At 41.7% G+C, this 24,050-nt stretch overlaps 2 protein-coding genes and 1 long non-coding RNA gene across 6 annotated transcripts in view; 2 read left to right on the top strand and 1 right to left on the bottom strand.

Moving 5' to 3' along the window:
* LOC110514165 (butyrophilin subfamily 1 member A1) overlaps window positions 1–24,050 on the top strand; it is a 281,923-nt gene that overhangs the window by 228,809 nt on the left and 29,064 nt on the right. The window lies entirely within an intron of this gene.
* On the top strand, window positions 990–22,192 carry LOC110510451 (butyrophilin subfamily 1 member A1). Of its 4 annotated transcripts, none has more exons than XM_036987030.1 (9): window positions 990–1,267; window positions 5,365–5,712; window positions 8,703–8,987; window positions 9,171–9,281; window positions 13,867–13,893; window positions 14,124–14,139; window positions 14,239–14,265; window positions 14,537–14,567; window positions 21,518–22,192. In XM_036987030.1, exons 1-7 carry the CDS (start codon window positions 1,195–1,197, stop codon window positions 14,246–14,248), a joined length of 870 nt encoding a protein of 289 aa, XP_036842925.1. In that variant the 5' UTR covers window positions 990–1,194; the 3' UTR covers window positions 14,249–14,265; window positions 14,537–14,567; window positions 21,518–22,192. The 4 variants fall into 4 exon arrangements, with proteins under 4 accessions (XP_036842925.1, XP_036842926.1, XP_036842924.1 ...); XM_036987029.1 differs by having other exon boundaries at window positions 991–1,267; window positions 14,537–14,554; XM_036987031.1 differs by lacking the exon at window positions 13,867–13,893 and having other exon boundaries at window positions 14,537–14,554.
* LOC118965962 lies at window positions 16,206–21,176 on the bottom strand. Its single transcript, XR_005053090.1, has 2 exons — window positions 16,887–21,176; window positions 16,206–16,796 (listed from the first exon to the last, which is right to left on the bottom strand). It is a non-coding gene; the product is annotated as an uncharacterized LOC118965962 (long non-coding RNA).

A 24,050-nucleotide genomic window follows, 5' to 3' on the forward strand; every position in this document is an offset into this window, starting at 1 on the left:
CAGCGTGGTGAAGAAGGCGCAGCAGTGCCTCTTCAACCTCAGGAGGCTGAAGAAATTTGGCTTGTCACCAAAAGCACTCACAAACTTTTACAGATGCACAATCGAGAGCATCCTGGCAGGCTGTATCACCGCCTGGTACGGCAACTGCTCCGCCCACAACCGTAAGGCTTTCCAGAGGGTAGTGAGGTCTGCACAACGCATCACCGGGGGCAAACTACCTGCCCTCCAGGACACCTACACCACCCGATGTCACAGGAAGGCCAAAAAGATCATCAAGGACAACAACTACCCGAGCCACTGCCTGTTCACCCCGCTACCATCCAGAAGGCGAGGTCAGTAGAGGTGCATCAAAGCTGGGACCGAGAGACTGAAAAACAGCTTCTATCTCAAGGCCATCAGACTGTTAAACAGCCACCACTAACATTGAGTGAAAAAATGTATCACTAGCCACATTAAACAATGCCACTTCATATAATGTTTATATACCCTACATTACTCATCTCATATGTGTATATACTGTCCTCGATACCATCTACTGCATCTTGCCTATGCCGTTCTGTACCATCACTCATTCATATATTTTTGTGTACATATTCTTACATTCCTGTGTGCAAAGCTGTCATCAAGGCAAAGGGTGGCTACTTTGAAGAATCTGAAATCTAAAATATATTTTGATTCATGATTCCATTTGTGTTATTTCATAGTTTTTATTTCTCCACTATTATTCTACAATGTAGAAAATAGTAAGAATAAAGAAAAACCCTTGAATGGGTAGATGTGTCCAAGAATTTCTGTTAGCGAAAAACAGAGCCCCAATGACGTGTCGCCACTGTTGTCACGATTCACATTTGTTCTAGGACATTTGGCATGAAGTTTAATGTCCATATCAGAACACTAGATGGAGCTAGATATCGCGAGATGACATGAAGTTAATGTCCATATCAGAACACTAGATGGAGCTAGATATCGCGAGATGATATGCAACTAGAAGTACTGTAAGTGAAAGTGAAAGTAAAGTGTGAAACTCCACCGCCCTTTTTCCTCCGTTATTTCTGGAACAGACGCAGTGTTACATTCTGTTCGTTGACAAATTAGCCTTTCAACTGTTTTGGTTTATTTTTCTAAACTCCTAATAGTTTTATTGACCAGTTACAAACAGCTTTACCTTGGAGTCAGACTTGTTTTGTTCGTGAAATGAAGACCTTTCCGACCTCGGCGGTCTGGTGTTTTGGGATTCTGTTCATCAGTGTATCATTGATAACGACAGGTAGGACACAACATTATTCCTTCATTATTTAGCCTGTAGGCTATTTTATTATCTGAACATAATATTAACAAGAAAGAAACGGGGAGAATTCAAGTGCAAGATCAAAACCGAGTGCAGGAATTGTAGATGTCTTTTCGTCTGATCAGACAGGACAGTTTGGGTGTGGTGGTGGTGCTGTAGGGTAGAAACACTGTTTTCACGATACTTCGATACAACAGTGACTTTTTCCTAGCATGTTAGGAGAATTTACGATGTAGGTTAGGAGAATTAGTTAAGTTTAGGTAAAGTGTTAGCGAAAATGCTCTCCTAACTTGTTACGAAAATCGTAGCTGTATCGACGTGATGATACATAAAGTAGAGGATGTTAAATTGTTGGGCTGAAGGAAGTGTAGCCATGTTTATGACTAGAAAGAGGAGACAGATTCAGGTATATTCGACGGATATCTGTCTATAGTTTTCCTTACTCCACCAACAGCAGTTAGGGACCGTCAACATAGTGACAAATCACATTTTTCTAATTTCAATAGCTTCCATTACTCCTAAAAATGTCAAACCTGGTTCTAGCTAACCCGATGGCAGAGGCACACAATGCAAACACTTTTTGTCGATTTACATATCACAATTTGTTTAATTATTTAAATGTTTGAATTTCAATAGGTCCTTGGTCATGTGACCTACTGACCTCAAACAAGGTTCAGATTGTCTACTGACTACCCTTATATATTGCACACCCTTTAGTTTGTCCATTTTAATCTCACACGATTTTACACATACATTGAAATTTCAATAGCTCCTTGGTCATGTGACCTACTGACTTCAAACAAGGGCAAGCAAATGATTGAAAGGGGTGATTATGGGCCTCCTGGGGGGCACACTGCATCGCAGTGCTAGCTGTGCCACCAGAGATTCTGGGTTTGAGCCCAGGCTCTGTCACAGCTGGCCGTGACCGCGAGGCTCATGGGGCGGTGCACAATTGGGCCAGTGTCGTCCACTTTAGGGAGGGTTTGGCCGGCAGGGATATCTCGCCCGTGCGACTCCTGTGTTTCCTCTGACACATTGTGTCAAGAAGCAGTGCGGTTGGGTTGTGTTTCGGAGGACGCACGGCTCTCGACTTTCACCTCTCCCGGGAGTTGCTGCCGTGAGACAAGACTGTAACCTCCAATGGGACATCATGAAATTGGGGAGGAAAAAAAGGGGTAAAGAAAAAAAAGAAAGGGGTGATTATTTTCTGTTGTTCCGACACCCGGTTGATACTACGATTTTTAGTTCTCAAGCCTATAAATATTGTGCACTTGATGTTGATTGGGTGTAAAACAAATCAGCTAAAGGTTAGCACTCTGCAAGACAGAAAAGCCTCTGATGCCACCGGGCGTGACTCAGGGTTGGGGGCAGCACTCAGGCTGTGGAGGGTTGGGGACTTAGTCTCTGAGCGGATAAAAGCGGGCGGGTCACCAGGTGCACAAGGAGGCCTCCATCAGGCGCCCACTAAGGGCACATTGTTTGAGGTCAGTAGGTCACATGAACAAGGAGCTATTGAAATTAAAATGTAAAAAAAAAAGTTTGTAATTTGTTTTACGCTCCCTAACTAATTCAACCATGAGTACAAAATGCTGCTCACATTTCCACATGTTTATTAGCTTTGCAAAGTGAATGTCCAAATCGTGAAAATAAGACCTGTGCAATGTTGTGTGCAATTTTTCCAACAGCATGACACTTATTTTGGAGTCTGTGGCTCAAGTGGTTTAAAAGCGCGAATATCCATCGAAAATCCAACCTGAAACTGATTTTTACCTTGGCGCGTTTTACGATTTGCCTTGAAGAGAGACAAATAATTCAGATGGTAAAACGTCTTCTCTTTGGTCATAAATATGGCTGAAGCTAAGGATGAGTAGACTCACCAGGTTGAAATAATACAGGTTAGATTTGGGAACAAGGGTTATGGTAAGGTTAAGTATCATTTAGTGAGTGTTAAGATCATGGTAATGACTATAGAGGTAGAGGATTCATCTTTATATCAGTACCATTATAGATTAGGGTAATGACTATAGAGGTAGAGGATTCATCTTCATATCAGTACCATTATAGATTAGGGCAATGTCTATAGAGATAGGTCTTAAACCCTATCAACTCCCGAGATGAGGCTGGTGTGACCGAGTGAAATGGCTGGCTAGTTAGCGTGCGCTAATAGCGTTTCAAACTTCACTCGCTCTGAGCCTTGGGATGAGGGGTGTGGGACAATGTACTCTCTGGGATGAGGGGTGTGGGACAATGTACTCTCTGGGATGAGGGGTGTGGGACAATGTACTCTCTGGGATGAGGGGTGTGGGACAATGTACTCTCTGGGATGAGGGGTGTGGGACAATGTACTGTCTCTGATGAGGGGTCTGGGACAATGTACTGAGTGGGACAATGTACTGTCTGGGAAGGGGTCTGGGACAATGTACTGTCTGGGATGAGTGGTCTGAGACAATGTACTGTCTCTGATGAGGGGTCTGGGACAATGTACTGTCTCTGAGGGGTCTGGGACAATGTACTGTGTGGGACAATGTACTGTCTGGGATGAGGGGTGTGGGACAATGCACTGTCTGGGACAATGTACTCTGGGATGAGGGGTGTGGGACAATGTACTGTCTCTGATGAGGGGTCTGGGACAATGTACTGAGTGGGACAATGTACTGTCTGGGAAGGGGTCTGGGACAATGTACTGTCTGGGATGAGTGGTCTGGGACAATGTACTGTCTCTGATGAGGGGTCTGGGACAATGTACTGTGTGGGACAATGTACTGTCTCTGAGGGGTCTAGGACAATGTACTGTGTGGGACAATGTACTGTCTGGGATGAGGGGTGTGGGACAATGCACTGTCTGGGACAATGTACTCTGGGATGAGGGGTGTGGGACAATGTACTCTCTGGGATGAGGGGTGTGGGACAATGTACTCTCTGGGATGAGGGGCGTGGGACAATGTACTCTCTGGGATGAGGGGCGTGGGACAATGTACTCTCTGGGATGAGGGGTGTGGGACAATGTACTCTCTGGGATGAGGGGTGTGGGACAATGTACTCTCTGGGATGAGGGGTGTGGGACAATGTACTCTCTGGGATGAGGGGTGTGGGACAATGTACTCTCTGGGATGAGGGGTGTGGGACAATGTACTCTCTGGGATGAGGGGTCTGGGACAATGCACTGTCTGGGATGAGGGGTGTGTGTAGGTCTGGGATGAGGGGTCTGGGACAACGCACTGTCTGGGATGAGGGGTCTGGGACAATGCACTGTCAGGGATGAGGGGTCTGGGACAATGCATTGTCTGGGATGAGGGGTGTGTGTAGGTCTGGGATGAGGAGTCTGGGACAATGCACTGTCTGGGATGAGTGGTCTGGGACAATGTACTGTCTCTGAGGGGTGTGGGACAATGTACTCTCTGGGATGAGGGGTGTGGGACATTGTACTGTCTCTGAGGGGTGTGGGACAATGTACTCTCTGGGATGAGGGGTGTGGGACAATGTACTCTCTGGGATGAGGGGTCTGGGACAATGCACTGTCTGGGATGAGGGGTGTGGGACAATGCACTGTCTGGGATGAGGGGTGTGGGACAATGCACTGTCTCTGAGGGCTGAACATATTGCGGAATGGTAGACGGTGTCCAAGGGTTTTTAAACTGCATGCAACCTGGATTCACCTGGTCAGTCTGTGATGAAAAGAGCAGGTGTTCATAATGTTTTGTTAACTCGGTGTATAGTTGCTAATGACAGCCTGCAGTACCCTGTTTAGCCTTCAACTTCAGGTACTTAATAAGAGGGGGCAGCACTGAGCTAGCCTGCAATGTCACTTCCTTGAGTAGTTCAAACTGTCTACATAAATCTCCCACATGAGACGCCATCTTAACTGACTTCAGTTGGCTTCAATTCACATAGGAATTAATGTCATGAGACGCCATCTTAAATGACTATATTTAGCTTTAATGCTATTGAGTCTTCACATAGGAATGAATGGTGTCATGTGATTAAGGTCTTTGTCCATTGATATGGCCAGAATCCATGGAGCAACAGGAAGTTAGTTACCAGTTGTCTTTGACTGTGTGTCCTTTGTTTTTCTCCAGGGTCGTCTGAGGTTCAGGTTGTTGGTTCGGCTGACCGAGTCGTTGCCTTAGCTGGTGATGACATCATTCTACCATGTTCCCTGAAACCCAGTGTCAGTGCTGAGGACATGACAGTGCAGTGGACCAGATTGAACCTGAAAACAGAAAAGGTCCACCTTTACCTTGACGGTCGAAACTCCTATGTGGACCAGTTTCCATCCTACAGGGGAAGGACATCAATGTTTCATGAAAAACTGAAGAACGGCAACGTCTCCTTAAAGCTGACCAGAGTTACTCTCTCTGATGCTGGAGGCTACAGGTGCTTCATTCCAACACTGATGAAGGACACCACCGTTCAACTCTTTGTTGGTGAGTCATGAATACTGGAGATGTGATCAGAGGTTGTATTAGTAAATCTGGCTAAATGATTGGCTGCTAAAATATCAACATGTCTTCCTCCCTCATCATTCCTTCCTCTGTTATAGATCATGTATTCAGCTGGTCTTCCTCCCTCATCATGTATTCAGCTGGTCTTCCTCCCTTATCATTCCGTCCTCTGTTATAGATCATGTATTCAGCTGATCTTCCTCCCTCATCATGTATTCAGCTGGTCTTCCTCCCTCATCATGTATTCAGCTGGTCTTCCTCCCTCATCATTCCTTCCTCTGTTATAGATCATGTATTCAGCTGGTCTTCCTCCCTCATCATGTATTCAGCTGGTCTTCCTCCCTCATCATGTATTCAGCTGGTCTTCCTCCCTCATCATTCCTTCCTCTGTTATAGATCATGTATTCAGCTGGTCTTCCTCCCTCATCATGTATTCAGCTGGTCTTCCTCCCTCATCATGTATTCAGCTGGTCTTCCTCCCTCATCATGTATTCAGCTGGTCTTCATCCCTCATCATTCCTTCCTCTCTTATAGATCATGTATTCAGCTGGTCTTCCTCCCTCATCATGTATTCAGCTGGTCTTCCTCCCTCATCATTCCTTCCTCTCTTATAGATCATGTATTCAGCTGGTCTTCCTCCCTCATCATGTATTCAGCTGGTCTTCCTCCCTCATCATGTATTCAGCTAGTCTTCCTCCCTCATCATGTATTCAGCTAGTCTTCCTCCCTCATCATGTATTCAGCTGGTCTTCCTCCCTCATCATGTATTCAGCTGGTCTTCCTCCCTCATCATGTATTCAGCTGGTCTTCCTCCCTCATCATGTATTCAGCTGGTCTTCCTCCCTCATCATGTATTCAGCTGGTCTTCCTCCCTCATCATTCCTTCCTCTGTTATAGATCATGTATTCAGCTGGTCTTCCTCCCTCATCATGTATTCAGCTGGTCTTCCTCCCTCATCATGTATTCAGCTGGTCTTCCTCCCTCATCATGTATTCAGCTGGTCTTCCTCCCTCATCATGTATTCAGCTGGTCTTCCTCCCTCATCATGTATTCAGCTGGTATTCCTCCCTCATCATTCCTTCCTCTGTTATACATCATGTATTCAGCTGGTCTTCCTCCCTCATCATGTATTCAGCTGGTCTTCCTCCCTCATCATGTATTCAGCTGGTCTTCCTCCCTCATCATGTATTCAGCTGGTCTTCCTCCCTCATCATGTATTCAGCTGGTCTTCCTCCCTTATCATTCCGTCCTCTGTTATAGATCATGTATTCAGCTGATCTTCCTCCCTCATCATGTATTCAGCTGGTCTTCCTCCCTCATCATGTATTCAGCTGGTCTTCCTCCCTCATCATTCCTTCCTCTGTTATAGATCATGTATTCAGCTGGTCTTCCTCCCTCATCATGTATTCAGCTGGTCTTCCTCCCTCATCATGTATTCAGCTGGTCTTCCTCCCTCATCATTCCTTCCTCTGTTATAGATCATGTATTCAGCTGGTCTTCCTCCCTCATCATGTATTCAGCTGGTCTTCCTCCCTCATCATGTATTCAGCTGGTCTTCCTCCCTCATCATGTATTCAGCTGGTCTTCATCCCTCATCATTCCTTCCTCTCTTATAGATCATGTATTCAGCTGGTCTTCCTCCCTCATCATGTATTCAGCTGGTCTTCCTCCCTCATCATTCCTTCCTCTCTTATAGATCATGTATTCAGCTGGTCTTCCTCCCTCATCATGTATTCAGCTGGTCTTCCTCCCTCATCATGTATTCAGCTAGTCTTCCTCCCTCATCATGTATTCAGCTAGTCTTCCTCCCTCATCATGTATTCAGCTGGTCTTCCTCCCTCATCATGTATTCAGCTGGTCTTCCTCCCTCATCATGTATTCAGCTGGTCTTCCTCCCTCATCATGTATTCAGCTGGTCTTCCTCCCTCATCATGTATTCAGCTGGTCTTCCTCCCTCATCATTCCTTCCTCTGTTATAGATCATGTATTCAGCTGGTCTTCCTCCCTCATCATGTATTCAGCTGGTCTTCCTCCCTCATCATGTATTCAGCTGGTCTTCCTCCCTCATCATGTATTCAGCTGGTCTTCCTCCCTCATCATGTATTCAGCTGGTCTTCCTCCCTCATCATGTATTCAGCTGGTATTCCTCCCTCATCATTCCTTCCTCTGTTATACATCATGTATTCAGCTGGTCTTCCTCCCTCATCATGTATTCAGCTGGTCTTCCTCCCTCATCATGTATTCAGCTGGTCTTCCTCCCTCATCATGTATTCAGCTGGTCTTCCTCCCTCATCAGTCCTTCCTCTGTTATAGATCATGTATTCAGCTGGTCTTCCTCCCTCATCATGTATTCAGCTGGTCTTCCTCCCTCATCATGTATTCAGCTGGTCTTCCTCCCTCATCATTCCTTCCTCTGTTATAGATCATGTATTCAGCTGGTCTTCCTCCCTCATCATGTATTCAGCTGGTCTTCCTCCCTCATCATGTATTCAGCTGGTCTTCCTCCCTCATCATTCCTTCCTCTGTTAGAGATCATGTATTCGGCTGGTCTTCCTCCCTCATCATGTATTCAGCTGCTCAGCACACAGCCTTTACAACACACTCCTCACACATCCAAACCTCCCACACTGTCACACTGTCTGTGTCCCAATATTCCTACTACCTACTGTTGACTCACAGTAGTTACTATGTACTGAAAGTGATACATGCTGTAGAGAATGTTTTGTATAGTCAACAGCATTGTGCTGCTTTGCTCATTGATTTGTCCAAGGCTTTTGGCACAGTGAATTATTGATGTCATTCAAGTAAAGCTGTTGCTGGTTTAATGATTATCTCAGTGTTACATCACAATGTATTCAGGTTGATGACATGGTAATGTTGGAGTGCTGCAGGGTTCTGTTAATACTGGAGTGCTGCAGGGTTCTGTTAATACTCTGTTGTATCTCAGCCAGTGATCTCTGTTTTATCTGTAGGTGCTGTATCTCAGCCAGTGATCTCTATTGATGGAACTAAAGACTGGGGGGTGGTCCTGAAGTGTGAGTCTGGAGGCTGGTTTCCTGAACCTGAGATGGAGTGGCTGGACAGTTCTGGAACCATCCTCCCTGCTGATGGACCTCCAGAGAGACACAGAGACTCAGAGGGCCGCTACACTGTGAGACGACATGTCACCGTGGACAAGACTGACACCAACAGGTTCACCTGTAGAGTTCAACAGCCGGAGATCAACCACCTGAAGGAGACAGAGATTAATGTCTCAGGTGAGGTCTTCATTGGTTAACCCAAATACCTGAGACCTCTAGTTAGTTAGACAAGTTAGTGGAGGACGGTTTCCTAGGGGATGACCTTATTGGTCTGTTCAGTAGTATGTATAAATGATGCTTTACTTCCTGTACAGTATATATGTAGTGTTGTAATGGTTTGACATGGCTTCTCTGTTTCAGATGACGTGTTTCCTAAATCACAAGTAGGGTTGATTGTTGGTCTATCAATACTATTAGCTGTTGTAGTTCTCACAGCTTCAGCTGGTGTCTACAAGTGGAGAAAACATACAGGTGAGTTTAACCTTGATGTCTGACTGGTCCTTGATCTCTCATCATTAAGAGTCAGAGATATATTTTATTTTTATTTCACCTTTATTTAACCAGGTAGGCCAGTTGAGAACAAGTTCTCATTTGCAACTGCGACCTGGCCAAGACAAAGCAAAGCAGTTCGACACACAACAACACAGAGTTACACATGTAAACAAACATACATAAAGAAGAAGTTGAACATCTATATAGTGTGTGCAAATGAGGTAAGATTAGGGAGTTAAGGCAATAAATAGGCCATGGTGGCGAAGTAATTACAATATAGCAATTAAACACTGGAATGGTTGAAGATGAATGTGCAAATAGAGATACTGGGGTGCCCAGGAGCAAGATAAATAAATACAGGGGGATGAGGTAGATTGGCTGCTTACAGATGGGCTGTACGAGCTCAGAAGATAGATGGGGGGGCAATCAATTCACATATGGTGTCGAGGGCACAGCTGGGGGCCCTCGAGGGTGGTCTATAGCAGGCGGCAACAGTGAGAGACTTGCTTCTGGAAAGGTGCATTTTTAGAAGTAAGAAGCTCAAATTGTTTGGGTACAGACTTGGATAGTAGGACAGAACTTTCTATCTTTGCAGTAGATTGCAACACCGCCCCCTTTGGCAGTTCTATCTTGTCGGAAGATGTTAAAGTTAGGGATGGAGACGACAGATTTGTACCTTGTCAGCTCGGGGATTTGAACTTGCAACCTTTCGGTTACTAGTCCAACGCTCTAACCACTAGGCTACCCTGTCGCTTTTATGGTCATAGAAGTAAACAAACGAGAAGGGGGAGTGGAACTAGGCACTGTAGGACCTGGTTTAACCTCCACATCACCAGAGGAGGAGTAGGATAAGGGTACGGCTAAAGGCTATTCAAACTGGCCGTCTAGCACGTTCGGAACAGAGAGTAAAAGGAGCAGGTTTCTGGGCACGATAGCATAGATTCAAGGCATAGTGTACAGACAAAGGTATGGTAGGATGAGAGTACATTGGAGGTAAACCTAGGCATTGAGTAATGATATGAGAGAGAAATTCTCTAGAGACGTTTAAACCAGGTGATGTCATCGCATATGTAGGAGGTGGGACAACATGGTTGGTTAAGACATATTGAGTTAGAGGCTCTACAGTGAAAAAGACAGTAATCACTAACCAGGACAGTAATGGACGAGGCATATTGATATTAGAGAGAGGCATGCGTAGCCAAGTGAACATATGGGTCCAGTGAGTGGTTGGGCTGGCTGGGGACACGGCGATTCAGACAGTTAGCAGGCCAGGGCAAGCTAGAAGTTAGCAGAAGGGCCTTTGGAAGATGTCGCGATGGAGGCAAGTCTGTTTTTGCCTCTTCGTGTGGTGACGTCGATAGTCGTGTCGTGGATTAGTAGGGTTCCAAGTAGCTCTAGGTAGCTAGCAGGCCGCTGTTAGCTGAATGGGCCTTCAGCGGAAGTCATGCCTGAGGAATCCTCGGGCAGATTATGTCGGTATTCCAGTCATAGAGGATCGGCAGGGTTCCGTGCCACGTACCGTGACGTAGAAGGGGTCCGGATATTGTAGCAGGAGTATACTTCGGTGGTAGCACATGAGCCCTGGCCGGGCTAGCTTCAGGCGAATTGGTGCTTGCCAGGAGTGGTCATCCAGGATTGCTGTTAGCTAGTTGCGAAGATCCAGGTGAAAATGTCCATAGTTTGCGATAGGAATCCGGGGATATGGAGAGAGAGAGAGGTCAGTTATGCTCTGGTTAAAGTCACGTTCGAACTGGCGAGAGCTTTCCGAGCTAAAGGTTAGCTGAAGACCGCTGGCAGTGGTTTGCTAACTGATAGCTGGTAGTTAGCTGGCTAGCTTCAGTTGAGGGATTCCGGATCCAAAGTAAATATAAATACTTTAGGGAAAAAAGCAGATCCACACTACATTGGGTGAGGCGGGTTGCAGGAGAGTATTTAGATGTTGAGGTTTAGGAAAATATTTTAAAAAGATATGCGAAGAAAAATATATATATACAAGGGACATGACAGCACAAAGACATCTGACTGCTAAGCCATCTTGGATCTAGTGGATGTGTATGTGACATAAATATTAAACATACTGAATATTATTGAAGGTTTAAACCTGATGTCTGACTGGTCCTTGAGGTCTAGAAATGACTCGTATAATACTGATGGGTCAACTGTTAATCACAGACCTCGTGGTTTATTACTAGAATACTGATGGGTCAACTGTTAATCACAGACCTCGTGGTTTATTACTAGAATACTGATGGGTCAACTGTTAATCACAGACCTCATGGTTTAATACTATAATACTGATGGGTCAACTGTTAATCACAGACCTCATGGTTTATTACTATAATACTGATGGGTCAACTGTTAATCACAGACCTCATGGTTTATTACTATAATACTGATGGGTCAACTGTTAATCACAGACCTCGTGGTTTATTACTATAATACTGATGGGTCAACTGTTAATCACAGACCTCATGGTTTAATACTATAATACTGATGGGTCAACTGTTAATCACAGACCTCATGGTTTATTACTATAATACTGATGGGTCAACTGTTAATCACAGACCTCATGGTTTATCACTATAATACTGATGGGTCAACTGTTAATCACAGACCTCGTGGTTTATTACTATAATACTGATGGGTCAACTGTTAATCACAGACCTCATGGTTTATTACTATAATACTGATGGGTCAACTGTTAATCACAGACCTCGTGGTTTATTACTATAATACTGATGGGTCAACTGTTAATCACAGACCTCATGGTTTAATACTATAATACTGATGGGTCAACTGTTAATCACAGACCTCATGGTTTATTACTATAATACTGATGGGTCAACTGTTAATCACAGACCTCGTGGTTTATTACTATAATACTGATGGGTCAACTGTTAATCACAGACCTCATGGTTTATTACTATAATACTGATGGGTCAACTGTTAATCACAGACCTCATGGTTTATTACTATAATACTGATGGGTCAACTGTTAATCACAGACCTCATGGTTTATTACTATAATACTGATAGGTCAACTGTTAATCACAGACCTCATGGTTTATTACTATAATACTGATGGGTCAACTGTTAATCACAGACCTCGTGGTTTATTACTATAATACTGATGGGTCAACTGTTAATCACAGACCTCATGGTTTATTACTATAATACTGATGGGTCAACTGTTAATCACAGACCTCATGGTTTATTACTATAATACTGATGGGTCAACTGTTAATCACAGACCTCGTGGTTTATTACTATAATACTGATGGGTCAACTGTTAATCACAGACCTCATGGTTTATTACTATAATACTGATGGGTCAACTGTTAATCACAGACCTCATGGTTTAATACTATAATACTGATGGGTCAACTGTTAATCACAGACCTCATGGTTTATTACTAGAATACTGATGGGTCAACTGTTAATCACAGACCTCGTGGTTTATTACTATAATACTGATGGGTCAACTGTTAATCACAGACCTCATGGTTTATTACTATAATACTGATGGGTCAACTGTTAATCACAGACCTCATGGTTTATTACTATAATACTGATGGGTCAACTGTTAATCACAGACCTCATGGTTTAATACTATAATACTGATGGGTCAACTGGTAATCACAGACCTCATGGTTTATTACTATAATACTGATGGGTCAACTGTTAATCACAGACCTCATGGTTTATTACTATAATACTGATGGGTCAACTGTTAATCACAGACCTCGTGGTTTATTACTATAATACTGATGGGTCAACTGTTAATCACAGACCTCATGGTTTATTACTATAATACTGATGGGTCAACTGTTAATCACAGACCTCATGGTTTAATACTATAATACTGATGGGTCAACTGTTAATCACAGACCTCATGGTTTATTACTATAATACTGATGGGTCAACTGTTAATCACAGACCTCGTGGTTTATTACTATAATACTGATGGGTCAACTGTTAATCACAGACCTCATGGTTTAATACTATAATACTGATGGGTCAACTGTTAATCACAGACCTCATGGTTTATTACTATAATACTGATGGGTCAACTGTTAATCACAGACCTCATGGTTTAATACTATAATACTGATGGGTCAACTGTTAATCACAGACCTCATGGTTTATTACTATAATACTGATGGGTCAACTGTTAATCACAGACCTCATGGTTTATTACCATAATACTGATGGGTCAACTGTTAATCACAGACCTCATGGTTTATTACTATAATACTGATGGGTCAACTGTTAATCACAGACCTCATGGTTTATTACTATAATACTGATGGGTCAACTGTTAATCACAGACCTCATGGTTTATTACTAGAATACTGATGGGTCAACTGTTAATCACAGACCTCATGGTTTATTACTATAATACTGATGGGTCAACTGTTAATCACAGACCTCATGGTTTATTACTATAATACTGATGGGTCAACTGTTAATCACAGACCTCATGGTTTATTACTATAATACTGATGGGTCAACTGTTAATCACAGACCTCATTGTTTTTATACGTTTGTTTTCTTTTGTCTACAGAAAAGAATCAAACGATATCTGAAAAAAGTAAGTGGACTGTTGTCTTGTTATTATTACTATAATACTGTTGAGGGGTGGCCAGTCCTCTACTGACTGTACTGGGTAGAGAGGAACCAGGCTCTGAGGGGTGACCAGTCCTCTACTGGCTGTACTGGGTAGAGAGGAACCAGGCTCTGAGGAGGAACCAGCAGGGTTAGATAATAACATGATGATTTTCATGTCTCCTAACTGACTATCTGTTTTTTTATTTCTTACAGTCAGATATTTTTTCCGGTAAGTTCCTGTCTGTCTGTCTTTCTTTCTGTCTACCTGTCTGTCTGTGTCTGTCTGGTTTCAACATAAATTCATATATCCCCCCCCCCCCCCCCCCAGAGGAAGGTGAAGATGAAGACCAGCTGGGTAAGTGTTGTCTCTGTTTACTATATTCATGTAATTTTCAACATTATCAAAGGAAAGAGAGGAAATTACCCATAATACATCATGTTTTATCTACTGTCTACAGAGGAGGTCAGAATAGAGAGGATGTAGTCTGTCTTCATATTCTAGTACCCATAATACATCATGTTTTATCTTCTGTCTACAGAGGTCAGAATAGAAAGGATGTAGTCTGTCTTCATGTTCTACTACCCATAATACATCATGTTTTATATTCTATGTCCTCTGTCTACAGGGGCCAGAAGTGAGATGGGTGAGTTGTGTGTGAAAGTCCGTCTCCAACTTCATATTCTAGTAATAATAGTCACGTTCCTACATTCTGAATCATCCTTTAAATATTTAGAGGGTTGAAGAGATGGAGGGAAGTCTGCTCCTGAGATGGAGATTAAGTTTTAGCTTCAACCTGTCAGCTTCTATCGTAGCTTCAACCTGTCAGCTTCTATCGTAGCTTCAACCTGTCAGCTTCTATCGTAGCTTCAACCTGTCAGCTTCTATTGTAGCTTCAACCTGTCAGCTTCTATTGTAGCTTCAACCTGTCAGCTTCTGTTGTAGCTTCAACCTGTCAGCTTCTGTTGTAGCTTCAACCTGTCAGCTTCTGTTGTAGCTTCAACCTGTCAGCTTCTGTTGTAGCTTCAACCTGTCAGCTTCTGTTGTAGCTTCAACCTGTCAGCATCTGTTGTAGCTTCAACCTGTCAGCTTCTGTTGTAGCTTCAACCTGTCAGCTTCTGTTGTAGCTTCAACCTGTCAGCTTCTGTTGTAGCTTCAACCTGTCATCTTCTATTGTAGCTTCAACCTGGCATCTTCAACCTGTCAGCTTCAACCTGTCAGCTTCAACCTGTCAGCTTCAACCTGTCATCTTCAACCTGTCAGCTTCAACCTGTCAGCTTCTATTGTAGCTTCAACCTATCAGCTTCTATTGTAGCTGCAACTTGTCCGCTTCTATTGTAGCTTCAACCTGTCCGCTTCTATTGTAGCTTCAACCTGTCAGCTTCTATTGTAGCTTCACCCTGTCAGCTTCTATTGTAGCTTCAACCTGTCAGCTTCTATTGTAGCTTCAACCTGTCAGCTTCTGTTGTAGTTTCAACCTGTCAGCTTCTGTTTTGTGTTGTATTTGCTATGAATTCCTGAATCTTTAGGGTTGTCAATAATTTAGACCTCTACCCTTTTTGAGAAAATAAATATTACTTACAACAAAATATTTTAATCAGATCAAGAGCTCAGTATTTGAATTATGTATTTATACAGTAATTATTATCTTTATCAAGGGTGTCTATAATTCCAGACCCCACTGTATATTATATATTGATGTATTTAATACAGTCATTATTATCTTTATCAAGGGTGTCTATAATTCCAGACCCACTGTATATTATATATTGATGTATTTATACAGTCATTATTATCTTTATCAGGGGTGTCTATAATTCCAGACCCCACTGTATATTATATATTGATGTATTTATACAGTCATTATTATCTTTATCAAGGGTGTCTATAATTCCAGACCCACTGTATATTATATATTGATGTATTTATACAGTCATTATTATCTTTATCAGGGGTGTCTATAATTCCAGACCCACTGTATATTATATATTGATGTATTTATACAGTCATTATTATCTTTATCAAGGGTGTCTATAATTCCAGACCCACTGTATATTATATATTGATGTATTTAATACAGTCATTATTATCTTTATCAGGGGTGTCTATAATTCCAGACCCCACTGTATATTATATATTGATGTATTTTATACAGTCATTATTATCTTTATCAGGGGTGTCTATAATTCCAGACCCCACTGTATATTATATATTGATGTATTTATACAGTCATTATTATCTTTATCAAGGGTGTCTATAATTCCAGACCCCACTGTATATTATATATTGATCATGTATATACAGTCATTATTATCTTTATCAAGGGTGTCTATAATTCCAGACCCCACTGTATATTATATATTGATGTATTTTATACAGTCATTATTATCTTTATCAGGGGTGTCTATAATTCCAGACCCCACTGTATATTATATATTGATGTATTTATACAGTCATTATTATCTTTATCAAGGGTGTCTATAATTCCAGACCCCACTGCATATTATATATTGATCATGTATATACAGTTGAATGATATTTTCCATGTATTGATTATTTCTTGTTTTACTAAACTAGGACATCATTGTGTCAGAACGTGACTCCAGTGTAATATTTTAACATTATTGAATGTTACTAGGTAGTGTCACTGTTTCCTTGGTAACCTGTGGTAGAGACATTGTAGGTAGTGTCACTGTTTCCTTGGTGACCTGTGGTAGAGACATTATAGGTAGTGTCACTGTTTCCTTGGTGACCTGTGGTAGAGACATTATAGGTAGTGTCAGTGTTTCCTTGGTAACCTGTGGTAGAGACATTGTAGGTAGTGTTACTGTTTCCTTGGTGACCTGTGGTAGAGACATTATAGGTAGTGTTACTGTTTCCTTGGTGACCTGTGGTAGAGACATTGTAGGTAGTGTTACTGTTTCCTTGGTGACCTGTGGTAGAGACATTATAGGTAGTGTTACTGTTTCCTTGGTGACCTGTGGTAGAGACATTGTCCTCCAGGTATCAGGTTTTGTTCTTAGACTCACTGGCGTTCAACAAACAGGTTACTATCTACACTGTGTTGATCTACTGTAGGTCTCCTTGATAATGGAGACAGGTCATCAGTCTGTTTATATAGAGCTATAGAGACAGTTCAACAAACAGGTTACTATCTACACTGTGTTGAACTACTGTAGGTCTCCTTGATAATGGGTTCCAACATATCATCGGCAGAACAAGAACAGTTCAGTAATGTTGAAGTTAACAGAACATCTTATTGAACATGTGACTAGTGGCCCTGTCATTAACCGGTCTTGTTATGATGTCATCATTATTGAACATGTGACTAGTGGGAACAAAGTGTCTCTGTCATTCTGACTGAACACTTCAAGCTGTTCAGGGACAATGGAGACATCTCTTCCTCATCAGGACACTTATTAGTAGTGTCATTGGGGAGGATATTCCTTCTGTTTCTATCAGCTATGGAGACAATCATCAGGAGACAGGTCATCAGTCTGTTATAGAGAGCTATGGAGACAGGTCATCAGTCTGTTATATAGAGCTATGGAGAGATTGGTCAACAGGTTCAGGGGATTGATGATGATTGGTCAACAGGTTCAGTGGATTGATGCTGATTGGTCAACAGGTTCAGTGGCTTGATGATGATTGGTCAACAGGTTCAGTGGATTGATGCTGATTGGTCAACAGGTTCAGGGGATTGATGATGATTGGTCAACAGGTTCAGTGGATTGATGCTGATTGGTCAACAGGTTCAGTGGCTTGATGCTGATTGGTCAACAGGTTCAGGGGATTGATGATGATTGGTCAACAGGTTCAGTGGATTGATGCTGATTGGTCAACAGGTTCAGTGTATTAATGATGATTGGTCAACAGGTTCAGTGGATTGATGCTGATTGGTCAACAGGTGCAGTGGATTGATGCTGATTGGTCAACAGGTTCAGTGGATTGATGCTGATTGGTCAACAGGTTCAGTGGATTGATGCTGATTGGTCAACAGGTTCAGTGGATTGATGCATGTTGAATGTATTACTATTGGATAACTGACTGGTTTTAAATCAACAGGGTCTAAAATAACCCGTCAAGTATGTACAGTTACAAGCAGAAGGCCTTGATGTATTTAATCCACTAATAATGACCATGTTCATTTAAGGTAAAAACATCTCTACATTTAGTATGTTGATCATCAACAAGGTTTATTTGAGCTATGGTCAGCGCCATTTTAAATTGCCATAGTAACGACTGACGGCTGGAATCAGCAAAGTGTCTGGTGTTGAGTTTTCACCCAGAGAGTCGAAGATAGAGGGTGATGGCTCCTCTACACTAGATAGAGGGTGATGGCGCCTCTACACTAGATAGAGGGTGATGGCTCCTCTACACTAGATAGAGGGTGATGGCTCCTCTACACTAGATAGAGGGTGATGGCTCCTCTACACTAGATAGAGGGTGATGGCTCCTCTACACTAGATAGAGGGTGATGGCTCCTCTACACTAGATAGAGGGTGATGGCTCCTCTACACTAGATAGAGGGTGATGGCTCCTCTACACTAGATAGAGAGTGATGGCTCCTCTACACTAGATAGAGGGTGATGGCTCCTCTACACTAGATAGAGGGTGATGGCTCCTCTACACTAGATAGAGGGTGATGGCTCCTCTACACTAGATAGAGGGTGATGGCTCCTCTACACTAGATAGAGGGTGATGGCTCCTCTACACTAGATAGAGGGTGATGGCTCCTCTACACTAGATAGAGGGTGATGGCTCCTCTACACTAGATAGAGGGTGATGGCTCCTCTACACTAGATAGAGGGTGATGCCTCCTCTACACTAGATAGAGGGTGATGCCTGTCAGGATGGGACCTTGCATTGAGAGCTGTTTGTCCAGCTGAACGTCTCGCCATTTGTCGAAGGTAAATATTGTCAAGCAGTTTTAGAATCCTGACGTTATTATCGATCGATTAAATATATCATGTATATCAATACATATCGATTGCATCTATTAGTAGATCAGATCAATAACAAATAGCATTGTAACACAATGTTCCATAGGCTTCACTAGAAAACATTCTTTATGGGATTAATTCACATGAAATGTGTATTGATGACATCTTTGAGGTTACTGATGGTTATAGTATTTACATATTCATTAGTGATGCTGTCCTTCATAATGGTTACTGATGCTACTGTTATTTACATATTCATTAGTGATGCTGTCCTTCATAATGGTTACTGATGCTACTGTTATTTACATATTCATTAGTGATGCTATCCTTCATAATGGTTACTGATGCTACTGTTATTTACATATTCATTAGTGATGCTATCCTTCATAATGGTTACTGATGCTACTGTTATTTACATATTCATTAGTGATGCTGTCCTTCATAATGGTTACTGATGCTACTGTTATTTACATATTCATTAGTGATGCTGTCCTTCATAATGGTTACTGATGCTACTGTTATTTACATATTCATTAGTGATGCTATCCTTCATAATGGTTGCTGATGCTACTGTGATTTACATATTCATTAGTGATGCTGTCCTTCATAATGGTTACTGATGCTACTGTTATTTACATATTCATTAGTGATGCTGTTCTTCATAATGGTTACTGATGCTACTGTTATTTACATATTCATTAGTGATGCTGTCCTTCATAATGGTTACTGATGCTACTGTTATTTACATATTCATTAGTGATGCTATCCTTCATAATGGTTACTGATGCTACTGTTATTTACATATTCATTAGTGATGCTGTCCTTCATAATGGTTACTGATGCTACTGTTATTTACATATTCATTAGTGATGCTGTCCTTCATAATGGTTACTGATGCTACTGTTATTTACATATTCATTAGTGATGCTGTCCTTCATAATGGTTACTGATGCTACTGTTATTTACATATTCATTAGTGATGCTGTCCTTCATAATGGTTACTGATGCTACTGTTATTTACATATTCATTAGTGATGCTGTCCTTCATAATGGTTACTGATGCTACTGTTATTTACATATTCATTAGTGATGCTGTCCTTCATAATGGTTACTGATGCTACTGTTATTTACATATTCATTAGTGATGCTGTCCTTCATAATGGTTACTGATGCTACTGTTATTTACATATTCATTAGTGATGCTGTCCTTCATAATGGTTACTGATGCTACTGTTATTTACATATTCATTAGTGATGCTATCCTTCATAATGGTTACTGATGCTACTGTTATTTACATATTCATTAGTGATGCTGTCCTTCATAATGGTTACTGATGCTACTGTTATTTACATATTCATTAGTGATGCTGTCCTTCATAATGGTTACTGATGCAACTGTTATTTACATATTCATTAGTGATGCTGTCCTTCATAATGGTTACTGATGCTACTGTTATTTACATATTCATTAGTGATGCTGTCCTTCATAATGGTTACTGATGCTACTGTTATTTACATATTCATTAGTGATGCTATCCTTCATAATGGTTACTGATGCTACTGTGATTTACATATTCATTAGTGATGCTATCCTTCATAATGGTTACTGATGCTACTGTTATTTACATATTTATTAGTGATGCTGTCCTTCATAATGGTTACTGATGCTACTGTTATTTACATATTCATTAGTGATGCTGTCCTTCATAATGGTTACTGATGCTACTGTTATTTACATATTCATTAGTGATGCTGTCCTTCATAATGGTTACTGATGCTACTGTTATTTACATATTCATTAGTGATGCTGTCCTTCATAATGGTTACTGATGCTACTGTTATTTACATATTCATTAGTGATGCTATCCTTCATAATGGTTACTGATGCTACTGTTATTTACATATTTATTAGTGATGCTGTCCTTCATAATGGTTACTGATGCTACTGTTATTTACATATTCATTAGTGATGCTGTCCTTCATAATGGTTACTGATGCTACTGTTATTTACATATTCATTAGTGATGCTGTCCTTCATAATGGTTACTGATGCTACTGTTATTTACATATTCATTAGTGATGCTGTCCTTCATAATGGTTACTGATGCTACTGTTATTTACATATTCATTAGTGATGCTATCCTTCATAATGGTTACTGATGCTACTGTTATTTACATATTCATTAGTGATGCTGTCCTTCATAATGGTTACTGATGCTACTGTTATTTACATATTCATTAGTGATGCTGTCCTTCATAATGGTTACTGATGCAACTGTTATTTACATATTCATTAGTGATGCTGTCCTTCATAATGGTTACTGATGCTACTGTTATTTACATATTAATTAGTGATGCTGTCCTTCATAATGGTTACTGATGCTACTGTTATTTACATATTCATTAGTGATGCTGTCCTTCATAATGGTTACTGATGCAACTGTTATTTACATATTCATTAGTGATGCTGTCCTTCATAATGGTTACTGATGCTACTGTTATTTACATATTCATTAGTGATGCTGTCCTTCATAATGGTTACTGATGCTACTGTTATTTACATATTCATTAGTGATGCTATCCTTCATAATGGTTACTGATGCTACTGTGATTTACATATTCATTAGTGATGCTATCCTTCATAATGCTATCCTCTACTAACACAGAGGACCAGGGGTCCACCCTGCTAACACAGAGGACCAGGGATCCACCCTGCTAACACAGAGGACCAGGGATCCACCCTGCTAACAGAGGACCAGGGATCCACCCTGCTAACACAGAGGACCAGGGGTCCACCCTGCTAACACAGAGGACCAGGGGTCCACCCTGCTAACACAGAGGACCAGGGGTCCACCCTGCTAACACAGAGGACCAGGGGTCCACCCTGCTAACACAGAGGACCAGGGGTCCACCCTGCTAACACAGAGGACCAGGGGTCCACCCTGCTAACACAGATGACCAGGGGTCCACCCTGCTAACACAGAGGACCAGGGGTCCACCCTGCTAACACAGAGGACCAGGGGTCCACCCTGCTAACACAGAGGACCAGGGGTCCACCCTGCTAACACAGAGGCATGTGTGAAGGCTACCTGTGTCCTCCATAACTTCATGAGGATAGACACATGGACCAGGAGGGGACCAGCAGCTCGCCGCCACGAGGAAAGGTCTGCTGCTCTACAGGATGTTGCCAGGATGGGGGCCAACAGCGTTGCCCGGGAGACCATCTGTGCGCGGGACACCTTCCTCTCCTACTCCCTGGCAACACCTCATAGACTACACTATGCACAAACAAAGGCTCTTTTAAGAGCCACCAACATTGTAATAAAACTGTTTTTTTTTAACCATTCTACTTCAGTGAGGGTGCTGTTCAGGTGTTTGTGGGTGTGTTTCTGTGTTCTGGTAAGGGGGATGGATGTCTGCACAAAACCCAAACAGGCTATTTTAAGAGGGTCAGGTGTATTACTGTGAGCTGTACACCTTTCACCTCCAAAGAAAAGGCAAGAGGAGCAACCATGGAGAATAGTAAGACACTACATTATTATGGATATAGTGTGTGTGTGCATGTTCAGGTTAGGGTGATGTCTGCACAACACCAAAACAGGCTCTTTTATAGACCGGCACAGAAAAGACCCGGTTAGTTTTCCACCGGTTGGTTTGTATTTCTGAATATCCCTTATGCTCGTTCTGGTCTAACGTTCTAAACACGCTTCCTACCGGTGTGGTGATTTCCGGTCAGTCTAGTTGTTATCGACGATATAACGCTACTACCACGATGTCACAGTTTTTACTAGGTGTCTTCAGGACTCTAATTAATATTAATGATGTAAATCGAATTGTTAAAATCAGCCTCCGAGATTCCAGCTAGCGAGAATGAAAAGGGGTTGAAGATGTATACCGGAAGCTACTGTCACGTCCGTCGTTTGAATGACGAGACCAAGGCGCATAGACTTCCACATGTTTATCTAAATGAAACTCACCAACCAAAACAATAAACGACAACCGACCGTGAAGCTACATGCCGAAAACTGCTGTTCACAAATGCTCTCCCTCCAACCTCGCTGAGCTCGAGCTGTTTTGCAAGGAGGAATGTGAAAAAATGTCAGTCTCTCCATGTTTAGTGCATAGAGGCAGACCGTCTATCTGCTTGGTCTCTAGGCTAGTTGTCCACGGATAATATTTAATGAAGGTGAAAGCAAAATATTTTCACGACTTCTTTTTTTGAATAGGCAGTGTGAATTAATGTTCATCATTGTTGCTTATCAGGAATATGATGTGCCGAGGACCATGGCAATAGAGGTGTGGTTATAAGGCCTTGTGGGTAATGGGTATCGGGGTTCAAAGGCCACATATAGACTGTTGAATGGCTATTTCTAGAAGCATCAATATCGATGTAACAATGTTAAAATAAGCATTTCTATACATACACTTGTTTTTCTGCCATGAACCTTTATACACCCCTAGGAAACCTTTGTAAGAGCTCAACTCGGGTCATAGAGTCCCCCCAAAATATATTTTTGTTGTTTTTTGTGGCTCAGTCTTATGGCTTGGCACAAATTATCCTATGCATGAATTAAACATAATTCTGCAATCCCCCTGGTGGCCATGGGGTGCTCAGTAGCACCACCAACAGTTGGCTTTTCCCCCAAACGTTGATGATTTTTATAAAATCAATAATATATTAACATATCCGAACGTTATTTGACATGAAGGTTTAGTAAGGGGTCCTTATTAAATCAAAAGAACACATGTCAAATTTAAATAGATATGACGAAAAACGCCTTTCAAAAAGTGCACTACTTCAGACATTGAATTGGCATGTGCTGATGCAGTACAGCGTGATGTATGTCCTAATGAATGTACACATCATTCTACACATCAATTAGAATGATAATAGCGAAAATATTGATTTAAAAAAAACGGTTAGGGTTAGTAAAAAAAACTACAAAATGGCGTCACATTTGTAGTTCACAACTTTTCCGGTTTCTGTAACAAGATTTTATCTGTTACATCAATTATTTAATAGAATCCGACAATGTTTACGACATTCAAATGAAAGTAATATTGCGCAAGAATAATTTATGAATAGTTTAAAAAATTTGAAAAATGTCATCAGAAACGTAGTCTATTACGTTACGGGCATTGCGACGCACATAACCAAAACAAGCCGACTGAACGACCAAACCGACGACGTGTCCGAAC

Source organism: Oncorhynchus mykiss, chromosome 9, assembly GCF_013265735.2.
Source record: "Oncorhynchus mykiss isolate Arlee chromosome 9, USDA_OmykA_1.1, whole genome shotgun sequence".
Lineage (NCBI taxonomy): Eukaryota > Metazoa > Chordata > Actinopteri > Salmoniformes > Salmonidae > Oncorhynchus > Oncorhynchus mykiss.